A 13,534-nucleotide genomic window follows, 5' to 3' on the forward strand; every position below is an offset into this window, starting at 1 on the left:
CCCTTTGCACAGTTCTCATCGTTGGAGTTCACAGCAGCTTTAATCGGTCAAGGTTGATTGATTTTGTTTATTTTACTTCGCCTTTCTGCCACTCTTGGCTAATGATGATATGATGAAATTGATGAAGGTACGCTCACAAAGAACACATATGCCCAGACTGGATTCTAACCCGAGACCACTGGCATTGTAGCGAAATGAAATAACCACTCCGCCACAGGGGCCGGCTAATCGGCCAAGGGTGGGGACAAACTCTCAGTGGTGATGTGAATCCCCTGTGGAAACATATGAACAGTTGCATTTAACAAGTTCCTGCATCACATTAGTTGCTCTCTCCTATTGTGATTTTTCCCAATGTTAATTGATTGCTTCTTAAGTGAAATTTCAGTCCAACTAATTATAGTATGATCTTCAAGATCAGCACTATATGTGCTACAAAGTACTCTTAAAAATTTTTTCCAGTGAATTGGTTAAAATAAAGTGACAGAATTTCGAGGAGAGGCCGAGCCTCTGTGGACCCACACATTTCTACGCCAATATACGTAAGTAAACCCGTCGTGCTACAGCCCCTGAGGGCCAGGGCCCACCTACCGACTGCCAGCCTCACTTCCAGACCAACCAGTAACGTGCGGTCAGCATGACGAACCCCTAATCTTTGTTGTAGGTTTCCGTGACTCATTCATAGTTTCCCAATCTCCTCACGACCGAAATCTCAGGAGAAAAGTTGTTACTCTTCCCTCAGGAGATTCGAACCTGCACGCGTCTCGTAGATGGACATATTTGTAGGATTTCGGAACAGTCTTTAGCCTCACGCCCCCCCCTCACATGCCTGCAGGACAAAATATACGTAAGTGCTGATCCCTTATTCTGATTGGAGTTTTAAGAATAGAATTCCCTTCAGAGCATCTCTAAGACATGGTCTTTTAAAAATCAGTTCTAGAGAAGAAACCTTGTCCAATCAACTTGTTTCCTTGTGTAGTTTATAAAGAAGAGAAAAGTTATCACAATTGGTAATCTGGTGAACAAGATCGACGTCGAATAGGTAATTGAAATCAAAATTTTAATGTACGTACCACGATGTTTTTACAGAGTGAAAAGTTTTTGTTTCTTAATTTTGATTGAGCAGAGGGGGCTCTCTCACTGCACCAGCCGCCGCCAACCCTATGCTAATCGTGACTGGATCCACATTTATAGTGGGGTTGAACTAACTATTAGGCATCCACCGGATACCAAACTCGGGACATTTTAAATTACAAGGGTCAGTTTTACCATTATGCTATAGGGGATGCAAAATATATCTGAAACTAAGAAGAAATTTTGAATGGAATGTAGAACGTAGGAGGTACCCTTCACACTGAAGGGGAAGAAGCCAGGAAATTCTCCCTCCCCTTTCCTAACCTGTAAATATCTAATTTGATTCTCAGCAAAGGCAATAATTTTATCCAATAATTTATATCACTTTTGTTATTGTTATTGAAGAATTTGAAGTAATAATTTGTCTTTAAATTTCAAGTTAGGAAGTAATAATTTGTCTTTAAATTTCAAGTTAGCAAGTCAGCCAAAATTATGTTTTTATACTAAATTTTACATTAATTGAAGATTTGCAAAGAAACAGTAAACCTTTTTGTTGGTTGGTTGATTTAGTGTTTTAAGTCCACTTTATGCACAGTAAGGCTAATCGGGACTGGACCTACAGTTTAAGTTGAATCCGATGCATTATGTGCCTCCACCGGGTATCGAACCCGGAACCCGTTGATTACAAGGCAACGACACTACCACTGCACCTTCGGGGAGGGCAGTGTAAACCTTTTCGTGATCGTTCCACTCCAAAAACAGATGTTTCTGTAAGAGCCACATCAAGTTTATGCTTGGAAGTAATGATGTTCTATGAGACACACACACACACATGTATATGTAAGCAACGACAATATTATTATAACTTGGAGAGGATGTGATTTGCAAGCGGAACAAGCATGGGAATTTAACGAAGTTTCCTTGCGAATCATAATCAATTATGTATGCATGTGTGTATATACATGTGTTTCCTGACTACAGCGTTGACTCGCAAAGTAATACATATCAGGTAAAAACTGTCAAATGTAAAAAGAGGAAGCGCTACTTCCCCCCCTTGCTGCCTTTTCTACATTTTATTCAAATCGGACGCGGTAGGCAGGCACGTATCTAGTATATATTTCGGAGGGAGGTCCTCCACCTAATGTCTCAAAATATTAATAATGTTAAGTTAAAATAAGTACGGTTACATTAAATTAATTAAAGTAGTATTAATTGACATATTCAAATTAATTAATATATTTTTATTATATGAATAGGTAAAAAGGCAGTATAACGATAGTGATATAACATCATGTATTCATTATCTAGCTTATGTGTAGTTTAGGTCGGCAAAATTTGTAATAAAAATAAATAAAGGAACTGTCCTGGCAAGGAAATTAATGTGAAGTAGATAAAGAATTGAATATTTATTGAATATCACAAAAGAATGTTAGATTCAATTGACGAAAAGTAAAATTCCTGGTAATATTTTATGCATATAATTATACGTAGTAATAAATCATCTTTGGTACTATCATTCAAAGTGGTATGATCCCAATATAATTCTTGCCTTGCCTTCCAATAAGTTCTGCGGAAATAAGTAACCATCTATTAAATACGTATATTTTCATTATTTAATTCTAGTTATTATATTTTTAGTTATTTTTTCATTATTTTGAACTAGATGGCTGTAGGATTCGATATAAAGTGTCACTGATTCCAATTCACGGTAAATATGCTCTGCTTCTCTACACCTAAACATGGTCTTCCTGCTTTCTTGGTTTCTTGCCTGGGAAAGAGGCAATAATTCAAGCAGTGACAGCTAAGAGACCTTTGCTGACGAGGGGACGGAACCCAACTGTGCAGAGGATTCAAACACCCACGCGAACTAGCCCTCCCAATCAGCCTGGGGCAATTTTGCAACAGAGGCATCTAGTGGACAAGTGGCGAACCTCCTGCGATTTCAGAACATCTTTCTCCGTTGATAATACATGAGTTTTTTAAACAATCATTTTTGGCTGTGCAAGTGTCTTTTGAAAGAAAAGCCCTTTCTAGATTGGTCATAAAAGAATTGTACATTAGTATGCATCATAATGGCCATTTTCGTTTGTGCTACCCGCAAATCGCAAAACTATTCTGTACTTATTTACGTATTTTCGTATGGGAAATTGGAAAAAAAAATAATGCAATTTGTGCACATTTATCAAATTGAAATTGCATAAATGTGTCATGTACGCAAAGTTTCATAAAGTAAGTTCACATCTACTTAGTGTTTTCTGGCAAATTTTTGTCCTAAAACGTTGTATTCAACAAAAACAAAACAAAACAAAAAAAAAATGTTAAATTTAAGCGCTTTTTACGGCGACCTTCGACAAACTCCACCGCCGTCTTAAGCAGTTGCTCCTGGATACGTACATTCTATGAACATAGCGTACTACAAGTAAAAAGAAAAAGTCACCCATCTTCTCCCCCCGAGCTCATTAATCCGCCACTGGTGTGCACGATTCAGCCAGTTTCTCTCATTATTTTTAATGCCTCCAACTGCGTCGGATGTCAGTAGCATGGAGGTGACAGCATGGGAGAGCTTAAAGTAGTGATCCTCCCCCCCGCCTCTTTCTTTCTGCAACTTGGCCAGGAATAAGCACACTTCTGATACGACTTTTCTTCAACAACTGCATTGGTGCTGCTCCACCACCTGTTTGTCTTCCCCTCCCCTCCCATTATCCCCGGTCAGAGTGGCATCTGCGGGCACTGAGCCGGGCACCGAGTCGCCAATAGGCCCACCCTTGAACTTTTAGGACCATCAAACTTGGTACACGTACTCTATATCACCAAAATCGACAAGGGGTGGTGTTTGGGGAGATTTTTCGATTTATTTTCGCGATATCTCTCACCATCTTCGAGATATTTGAATTTTTTTTTTTTGATCACTCATAACTTTCGATAGGATCATCGTAGAGACATGAGGTTTTTTGCGTTAGCATTGGCTCGGTGTTCTCTTTGACCTCCTAACAAAATAAACATAGGTTATCATGGTTCCATATTTGCCCCCTCTGTCGAAATTTTCCAAGTCCAGCATTAAATTGCAAATATCTCGAAAACGGTAAGAGATAGGGTGAAAATAAATCGAAAAATCTCCCCCCGTTGACCTGCTTGTTAATTTTGGGGATGTAGAGTATGTATGCCAAAGTTTGGTGGTCCTAAGTTCAAGGGCAAGGGGTGTTTGCACACCACCCTCCCAAAACTTTGATCACTCGTAACTTCCGATAGGATCATCGTAGAGACATGAGGTTTTTTGCCTTAGCATTGGCTCGGTGTTCTTTTTGATCTCCTAACAAAATAAACATAGGTTATCATGGTTGACCCCCTCTGTCGAAAATTTTCAAAAAATTGAAAATATCTCGAAAACTGTGAGAGATAGAGAAAAAATAAATCGAAAAATCTCCCCAAACAACACCCCTTGTCGATTTGGGGGATGTAGAGTATGTATGCCAAAGTTTGGTGGTCCTGAGTTCAAGGGTAAGGGGTGTTTGCACACCACCCTCCCAAAACTTTGATCACTCGTAACTTTCGAACATGTAGTCATAGAGACATGAGGTTTTTTGCCTTAGCATCGGCTCAGTGTTCTTTTTGATCTCCTAACAAAATAAACATAGGTTATCATGGTTGATCCCCTCTGTCGAAAATTTTCAAAAAAATTGCAAATATCTCGAAAATGGTGAGAGATAGAGAAAAAATAAATCGAAAAATCTCCCCAAACAATACCCCTTGTCGATTTTGGGGATGTATAGTACGTATGCCAAAGTTTGGTGGTCCTGAGTTTGATCACTCGTAACTTTTGAACATGTAGTCGTAGAGAGGTCTGGGGTTTAGTGTGTTGGTCGAGTCTCGGTGTCCTCTGTCCTCCCATACCAAAAAATTTAGTATAGGTCATCATAGAACCAATTTTTCATCAATCAAAAATTCCAGCAGCCTCTCTGTCAACAGGTGGTGGACCAAAAGGGTTTGGGGCCAGGGAATACAAAAAAAAACAAAATATTTCTTTGCTTGAAAAAAAAAAAGCACATTGGTGTACAACTCGCAATACAGAAATGAGAGGTTGGGGGTTTACAAAGATCACGATATGGAAACCTAAAAAATATTCCGAAAATGAGAGGTGCGAACATTAAGTTTACAAAGATCACACGATATGGAAACATGAGGAAAGCAACATTTTAGGTTTACAAAGCTCACGATATAGAAACATAAGACATGTTTTAGAAAGTTACAATAATGGAGCGGAAACCTTTAAATGTTCCGAAATGAGAGGTGTGAACATTAGGTTTACAAAGGTCACACGATATGGAAAAACATGAGGAAAAAGCAACATTAGGTTTACAAAGCTCACGTTATAGAAACATAGACATGTTTTAGAAAGTTACAATAATGGAGCGGAAACTTTAATGTTCCGAAATGAGAGGTGCAAACATTAGGTTTACAAAGGTCACGATATGGAAATATGAGAAAAACAACATTAGGTTTACAAAGCTCACGATATAGAAACATGTCTATGTTTTAGAAAGTTACAATGCTGGCGCATGCATACCTGAAAGTACGTTTTTGACACTCACTTTTCAGAGCCTTTTTGTCACTTTTTTAGTTCGTTACTGCAATAAAACAGTCGCGAAACGTAGAGAAATAGTGAGTTCGTGCACTAAAATGACAGGTTTTGAAGGGTCCAAGTTGGACTTGTTTTCAAATGAATATCTACTAACTTGTAACAAATAAATTTACTGGGCTGTGGTCCAATTTGACACATTGAGAACCACTGCAACAAGCAGGCAAAATACATCACTAGATGCTCGTGACCAGGTTTAGCTGCCATTTAACCAAACTATACATGATGTACTGGAAAGCCAGAATACAAATATATTTTACTGAACACAAAATTTAATGTAGAGAGATTTGATACTAGATTTTCAAGAGGTAGAGCAGTATTTTATTTTTTCCCCTTCATGTACGTGTGTTCGTATAACAATTTCAAACATTGAAACTCATATTATACTCGTACTATTAGGTTCTATTAAAAACACATACAAAACTACTCTAGTTAGGTGAATATGTTTATACTACATAGATAAATTTAATAAACCTACCGATATATGAAGATAACGCTCGGTAAGAACCACCCATTCAAAAGCCAGCTTTCTTTAAAACACTGTTTATGTCTAGCAATGAATTTCATATTGTAAATTGTATTTTATATTTAGAAATGAGTGTCTACAGTAAAGTAGAGATAAATAAAAACCATGGAACAGGAAAAATACTGCCAACTCCAGTATTTTCATTGCTTTGAGACACCGTTGTGAAAAAAGCCAAAAAAAAAAGGATTTTCCGACCACTTCAAACTCTATTTGGGAGTTAGAAAAAATATTTAGGGTGGACAAATAAGAAGTTGTTAAGCATACACATGAAAGACAAAAAATAGCAATTGACCTCACCTTTTCCTCAGTACAACACGATGCACTCCTTGGATGGATTTTTGTGATATGTATGGTGATTCAAAATCTTGTAGTTTCCTTACAACTGAAATTAAAAACAAAATACTCTTTTACATGCCTAAAAACAAACACACACAAAAGAACAAGATATTCAGGAAGCAGATTATTATTACTTTCTTTTTCTTTGCCAAGAATGACTGTTAACATTGCAAAGACAACTTTAGTACAAAATGAAAAATGTGCATTTCTACACACTTCAAATATTCACAAATTCTACAGTTGAACACTAGTTGTTCATATTAAATCAATATGTGAAAATTTATATTTTAATATCTTTATTCATTATAAAAAATGCTTTCTTGTCACCCTAAGAAAAAATGTTGTTTTGTTTCCTGTGTTTTCTTGCCACAAAGTGCCATGTAATGTACCATAAAAGTTGTTACTGCATAAGGGGGGGGGGATGTCCACCTGCTTCATAGTACATCATGCATTTTTCTTTCTCTTTCTAACAGCAATTCCCAGGGTAGCTTCGATTTTTTTTATTATGAAATTCCCTGACATTTCCATGTTTTCCAGTCCAAAAATTATTTTTTCCAGATGTTTTTATTGCCATTTTGAATCAAACCTATGGAATGGAAGGGAATATTACTTTAATTTATTGAAAGTGGTACATATTTCGGAAATTCAGAACTTGAATGGGACTGGTGACTGACCATACACCCTAAACAATTATATACGCCGGCAATACATAGGGATCAAATATCTTCATTATTTGTGTTTTCCACGCACTGGAACCAATTTAATATTACATAAAACATCGAATTATGGCGATAAAAAAAATTCAACATAATTCTCGAGGGGTTCAGTGCGTTAACGGCTCCTCCAATTTCTCACACCTCAACCCATTTTTCAGCATAATTTCATTTTACACGCAAAAAAACACATAAAAATTTGAAAATTACTATCGGCATCAAACAAATATTCCTAACCTAACAATACGTCAGATTACTATTAGCATGTAAACCAACACTCATAATAACGTGAAAATTACCAAACCATCAAATACCTTGACAAATAAATCCATCGCATATGTAAGGAAACACTGCAACAAAATCACATGCATACTTTGAAAATATGCACTTCCAGTTAAGTGGTCCCAGGGGTGAAATGTATCGAGTGGAACACATGTTACGATGCTTGAAATTAATTTTTATGTGCAGAAACCACAGATAAGCAAAATATTTTAGCAACGATGTGTGACCAGCATGCGTTTAATTCATCATATTTCACACGTTCAGACGTTCATATGATGCACAATCTTCACCAACAATGCGAAAAATTCCACGTTCTAGAGGATTTACTATGCAATTCCTACATACAACAAAAATTACTCCAAACATGAACAGCCTTTTCTACAACACTAAATCGCTTTCAGCACTATTCATGTACTTACTATTATTATGCAAAATTAACAGGTAAGTCAAATTAACGTTCAGTGCATAAAATTCTAATGGCATTATCTTCTTTCTAATATTATTTATTTTCTTGTTGTACTAAAATGTGAATGACACCGAGACCTATAAAATCACAGTCGATAACTTCTTCGGCTCTTTCTGATAATTATGATTGATGGATTTGGTATTTTAAGTCCACATTATGCACAGTAAGGCTAATTGGGATTGGACCTACAGTTTAAAGTGGGATCCGAACCACTATGTGCTTCCACTGGGGAATCGAACCTGATAATTATGATTATATTGTCAACCTACTTAAGTTATTCATCAGTAAAACTGGACTACAACTTTTCTTTGATATTCTATCTAAACCCTAGTATAAAAAGTGATAATTAGTGTTTCTTTCAGGGAATCTACCACCCTCCCTCCCCCCGGACAAAACTATACAACAAAACCAAATTATAAAACTTTTCTGCTACCGTTGTTTCCCTCGCATCGGACTGCATTAGTTTGTGTGGCGAATATTTTTGCCTTTATATTTCCCTCTGAAAATAACAACGCCCACACTTGTCCAATCTTACAGAAGAAGCAGAATAAAATTGGCAACCGCTCTAGCCTTATTTCCTCTCTCCCATGTCGAATGTGCAGTAGTGCTTTCCACACCAAAACTGCAGACTCGTCATCAAAGACGACGCGGTATTTTCTTTGTAATTGATACACAACAGTATATTTGTGAACGATAAGAAAATAGATTGTTGAGTCAAAGGTGGACTGACTGAAAAGTGTTGTTTTAAAAAAAAAATCTTTATGCGATTGTTAGAATCTAGCCACCGCATTGCTTTTTTGTACCTTTGAGAATATGATCTGCAAAAAGTGTTCGGACCGAACTGAAGAGTATCGGATCTGAATCGCACCTGGTTGCTGATGAAGATGCTAGGAAAGCTTTCTGTGGGATGAAGGAATACGCGGGAAGTGTAATTGAAGACATGGAAAACAGGTTCAACGATCAATCTATTGATACCATGAGATTTGCATGTCAATTTGAAACCTTTCAGTCAGTAGTAGACTTGCAAGAGACCGTAGTCAGAAAGTTTTGTGCTAATTTTCCCATGCTTAAGGTGGAAGGCGTTCTTGCTGACCTCAAGTCCTACACATTTTTTATCAAGTCAATGCTTGATAATGGAATATATGCAGAAGCTAACAATCTATTGTTGAAAATATTTGAAGCTGACGTGGGATATTGCAAGTTGAAAAAACTCTGTGAAGTCCATCTAACCATTCCCATAACGACAGCCGGTGTAGAATGGTCTTTCAGTTCTATGAATAGGATACTATACGACGCACGCTTTTAGAAGCAATATTGGGTGGGGGCACATAGAGGGTGTGCATGGCGATCAGCCAATGGCAGGAGTGCAACGTTGTACGGTTAGGAGACTGCGGCGCGGAAGTTAAAAGCCGTGTTCTGTATTTTTCTTACGCGCAAGAAGTTTTCATAAAACTCATTACTTTAAGGTTCATCATAAGATGGGGAAAGACATTTTGAACCTGACTGTCCAAGTCCCATGAATTTCTGTCGCCTACAGCTGGAGTTATCGTTCCTTGAAGAAACAAGGGAAACATCACCTTTCATTTCCTTCCACCTGTTTATTTTTTGTTTCCACTGTGTTGACGCAGCTGAGTTGTTGTGTCTAGAGAAAACTGTGGGTGTTAAATTCATCTCGATATAAACAATGTCCCTTCATTGTTCTGGACGTTCTCGAACATTGAAAGACTGGGTCACTTTGAGTTCAGCATGTTCGTAGCAAGGGCAGTTTAAAATTATTCGCTTATCGTTCACTCGTGCACCACAAATAACAGTTTGTGAAAAGATTAAATACAGCCCTTTCGTGCTATAGTGTGTGTTCCGTGTGTTCTTTTTATTTTAAATAATGTCACTCTCGAAACCTGGCACCAGTAGTACAGGTACCAAGGGTACAATAATACATTCACAAGGGAGAAATATTATTTTTAAAGTGTATTCGTACTTCAAGGAATTGGCGTCGGAAGAAGTGCGTGCTGAACCAGTGTTTTCACATAGTAGAGAACTTACAGCTAAAGCATGTGGTGTAAGTGTTCATACTGTGTTGCGTATTGTAAAACAGGGTAAAACATCCACCACAGAAATCAGTGAACCCCTATTTAAATCTCCTGGGAAACATGTCAGAAAACAGAAAAGTGTTACTAGCTTAGATGATTGTGCGTCATGAGGGAAAGAATTAATTACACTGGTTCCTCTACTTCTAAGAGGTTAATACTGAAACGGTTGGGCTTCAAATATAAAAAAACCAACGATTGGCGTAAATTTCTGTTCGAAAATGGTGATATAGTTGCGGGAGAATTAAATTTTTGAGAACAATGCACAACCTGAGAGCGGCTGGTGATAATCTTTGCATGTCGAAAAGCTTCAGGAAGAGGATTTCGACAAGGAAGTGGCTCGAGACAGCATAGTGCAAAATCTAATCATTAACTTCCAGGAGAGTGACTCGGAAATGAGTGAAATCAGTGACATGGAGACCGAGGAAGACGACGAGAGCGGTGATGATGACCTGGCAGTTCCTCTACAATAAATACCTTCAAGCTTCTTTCAGGTATGTGTTTCTCGTATATGCTACAGTGATATATTATAATCCTGTGTAGAAATATTCACTATATTTTTTCACTGTACTCATAGTCATATATACTGTGCATGCATTATCAAAATAATGGACACATCGCGAATTTTCTGTCCTACCCTTGCGCTAGCAGTTAGTTTGGCAACAGCGCAGTAGCACTGGCTGGGTATTGGCCAAACTCATGTTCCTTCTAAAAGCGTACACCGTATATCAAGGACAATAAGTAGAATGCTACCAGGAACTTTAATGCATTGCATGATAATAAGCATTGAGGGACCTAAGATTCAAACTCATGATTTTCTGGAGAAAACAGTAGATTTATATGCCACGAAGAAACTTTGCAGGATAAGATTGGTGTAAATTCTTCATGTAATCTTAAGCTTTGCATGATGTGTTCTATTGAGTTTAATAATTGTAATATTTTTCCTAGTTCGCCATTGTGGAATTTGTTCTGTATGATAAAATATAAAAGTAGGTGATGTTTTGTAATTTACTATCTACTATTGTAATGCTAATTGCACAAGATAATATTTGTAAATGTTAGACAACAGACTAATAAATAGAAACAGAGACAAATAATTACTAAGTATAGTTGTATTTTGCAGATGAGATTCACAACGCCCTCCCGGTTCTCTGGATTGCCCCCCCCCCCCCCCCCCGAGCAAATTTTCTGAAAGAAACACTGGTGATAATTAAATGTATTACCTGCCTGTTTTAATTAGTGCAACGTAAGGAACGACCTGGAAGATATGCAAACAAAATATTTACGAGCAAATGAACTAGTTGATCAGGTTGCTTCTGAACAGGTCGCAAACGAAGAACTCAAATTCACAGAATGAGTTTCCTTTACGGGAGGAACGAAGTAGTGAGTTCCTTAGTTTTTACACCCGTCCAGTTCGACGTCAATCGCAGCCAGTTACATGAAATTATGCTCTTCAAGGCAAAAAGTATTACATTCTCTTTGGTTCAAGGAGTATACAGTTATTGCAGATCCAAAACCAATGAACTGCTTCACGTATCAAAAGAGAACGGGTTCCGAACGGGTGTGTTCTTGAAGAAAGGAAATTTGAGGATGGCTGGTGCAGCAGGTATCGTCTTGAGTAGTTTGTTCTCAAAGGAAAAAAATCACGCCTCTCCAAATCCCGGTGTTGAACAGGCTCACAAGAACGAGTCGCAAAATGAATGGGCAGTTGTAATGAATCATAGAACCTAGATCCGAGAGTTAATAAATGTAGAATCGAAGTGCGAAGGTACCATGATTTTGTACGGAACAGACTAGAAGTCATAAGGACAAGAGGAACAAGTTTCTGAACTGAATCTTTTGGGGGGAGTGGAATCACAAGAACCGAATTCGGAAGTGGAAATGAACCATTTGTTCATTTTGTAACTGGTTCTCTTTAAGACTCCAAAATGCACGTAAATTCCAGACAATCTGCAAAATCCCATGATATTTCCCTGACTAGCTAATTAGCGGTTTTCCAGACGCGTAGCAACCTTGAATTATTCAAACTTTGTAACTGAAGTAATTTGCATGTGAACACAAAAACGTTGTGTAAAAAATGTTGTTCAAGTCCACTTTATGCTCAGGAGTGGATCTACAGTTTAACCCTTTATCGACTGACGATCGAAGATGTGTCAGCTGTGCAATCATGCGTGTTTTTTATCATTTTTACGAGTTTTCTAAGAGATCTTAATGGATACTGGTGTTTTCGTTTTTAATGGGTCTTTTAAATAGTGGGTTTTTTAAAATCGAAATATGTAAAGAACTGTTTTTAACCCAACCCTCTACCTAATCCTCATATTACACTTTACAACGCAGCATTATGTTTTAGTGCTTAGAAAGAATTGTGAACCTGATGAAGGGGGCAGTTGTGCCCTGAAATGTCGTTCCTCGACAATTGTATACTCACTTACATAAGTAGTTTTTTAAACTAATTTTATACAGGGTTATTCAAAATGATGGATACACTTTGATTCATGTATATTTCATTGAATATACATTGAATATGAATGAGGGGAAGGTCTAAAGTTTTGAATACTACCGCTAGAGCGCAGTTGCATAACCAACCACGTGAGTGTGCATGCTCGTGCCACCAAGGACCCTTCAGTTCAGTTCCGAGTAAGATGGCCACCGTGCAGCATAAGGTTTTCTGCGTTCTTGAGTTCGGCAAAACTGAATCGGCAACAGCAGTGCAGCGAGCATTTAGTCTTCAATTCAGCATAGAACCACCAATTAGGAGGAGCATATACCGTTGGTTTAACCAATTTCAGCAAACTGAATGTCTCTGCAAAGGAAAAAGCACGGGCCGACTGCGTGTGTCAGAGGAGGATGTGAGACGAATTGAAGGCAGTTTTGTGCACAGTCCTAGAAAGTCAACTAATGCAGCTAGCAGAGAACTTGGAATACCTCAAGCAACTGTATGGCGAGTTTTGAGACGCCGTTTACTGTACAAACCATACCGCTTACAACTTGTACAGGATCTTCTAGAGTGACAAACAAAAGCGTATTGAATTTTGTGAGAACATGCTAGACAAAATGGAGGATGACACATTTCTCCCACGTGTAGTGTTCAGTGACGAAGCGACATTTCACCTTAGCGAAAGAGTGAACAGGCACAATGTTCATATATGGGGTCTGGAAAATCTCCGTGCCACACTGCCACATGAGATAGACTTACCAAAGGTAAATGTGTTTTGTGCCTTATCGCACAGAAAGATTTATGGACCATTTTTTGCAGAGAGCACTGGAAGTAGAATTTCGTATCTCGACATGTTGGAACAATGGCTTGCTCCTCAACTGAATGAAGATTCCCAAAACTTCATTTTTCAACAAGATGGGGCTCCGACCCATTGGCACCGTGATGTTCGAGGATTTCTGAATGAAGCCTTTCCTCACCGA

At 38.0% G+C, this 13,534-nt stretch overlaps 1 protein-coding gene across 1 annotated transcript in view; it reads right to left on the reverse strand.

Annotated features, from left to right (window-relative positions):
• Snx17 (sorting nexin 17) overlaps positions 1–13,534 on the reverse strand; it is a 49,309-nt gene that overhangs the window by 14,389 nt on the left and 21,386 nt on the right. The window contains exon 5 of the mRNA XM_083127325.1: positions 6,531–6,615. Coding sequence (XP_082983451.1) covers positions 6,531–6,615 — 85 coding nt within the window. The remainder of the gene's footprint in view (positions 1–6,530; positions 6,616–13,534) is intronic.

Source organism: Lepisma saccharinum, chromosome 8 (assembly GCF_977018435.1).
Source record: "Lepisma saccharinum chromosome 8, izLepSacc3.1, whole genome shotgun sequence".
Lineage (NCBI taxonomy): Eukaryota > Metazoa > Arthropoda > Insecta > Zygentoma > Lepismatidae > Lepisma > Lepisma saccharinum.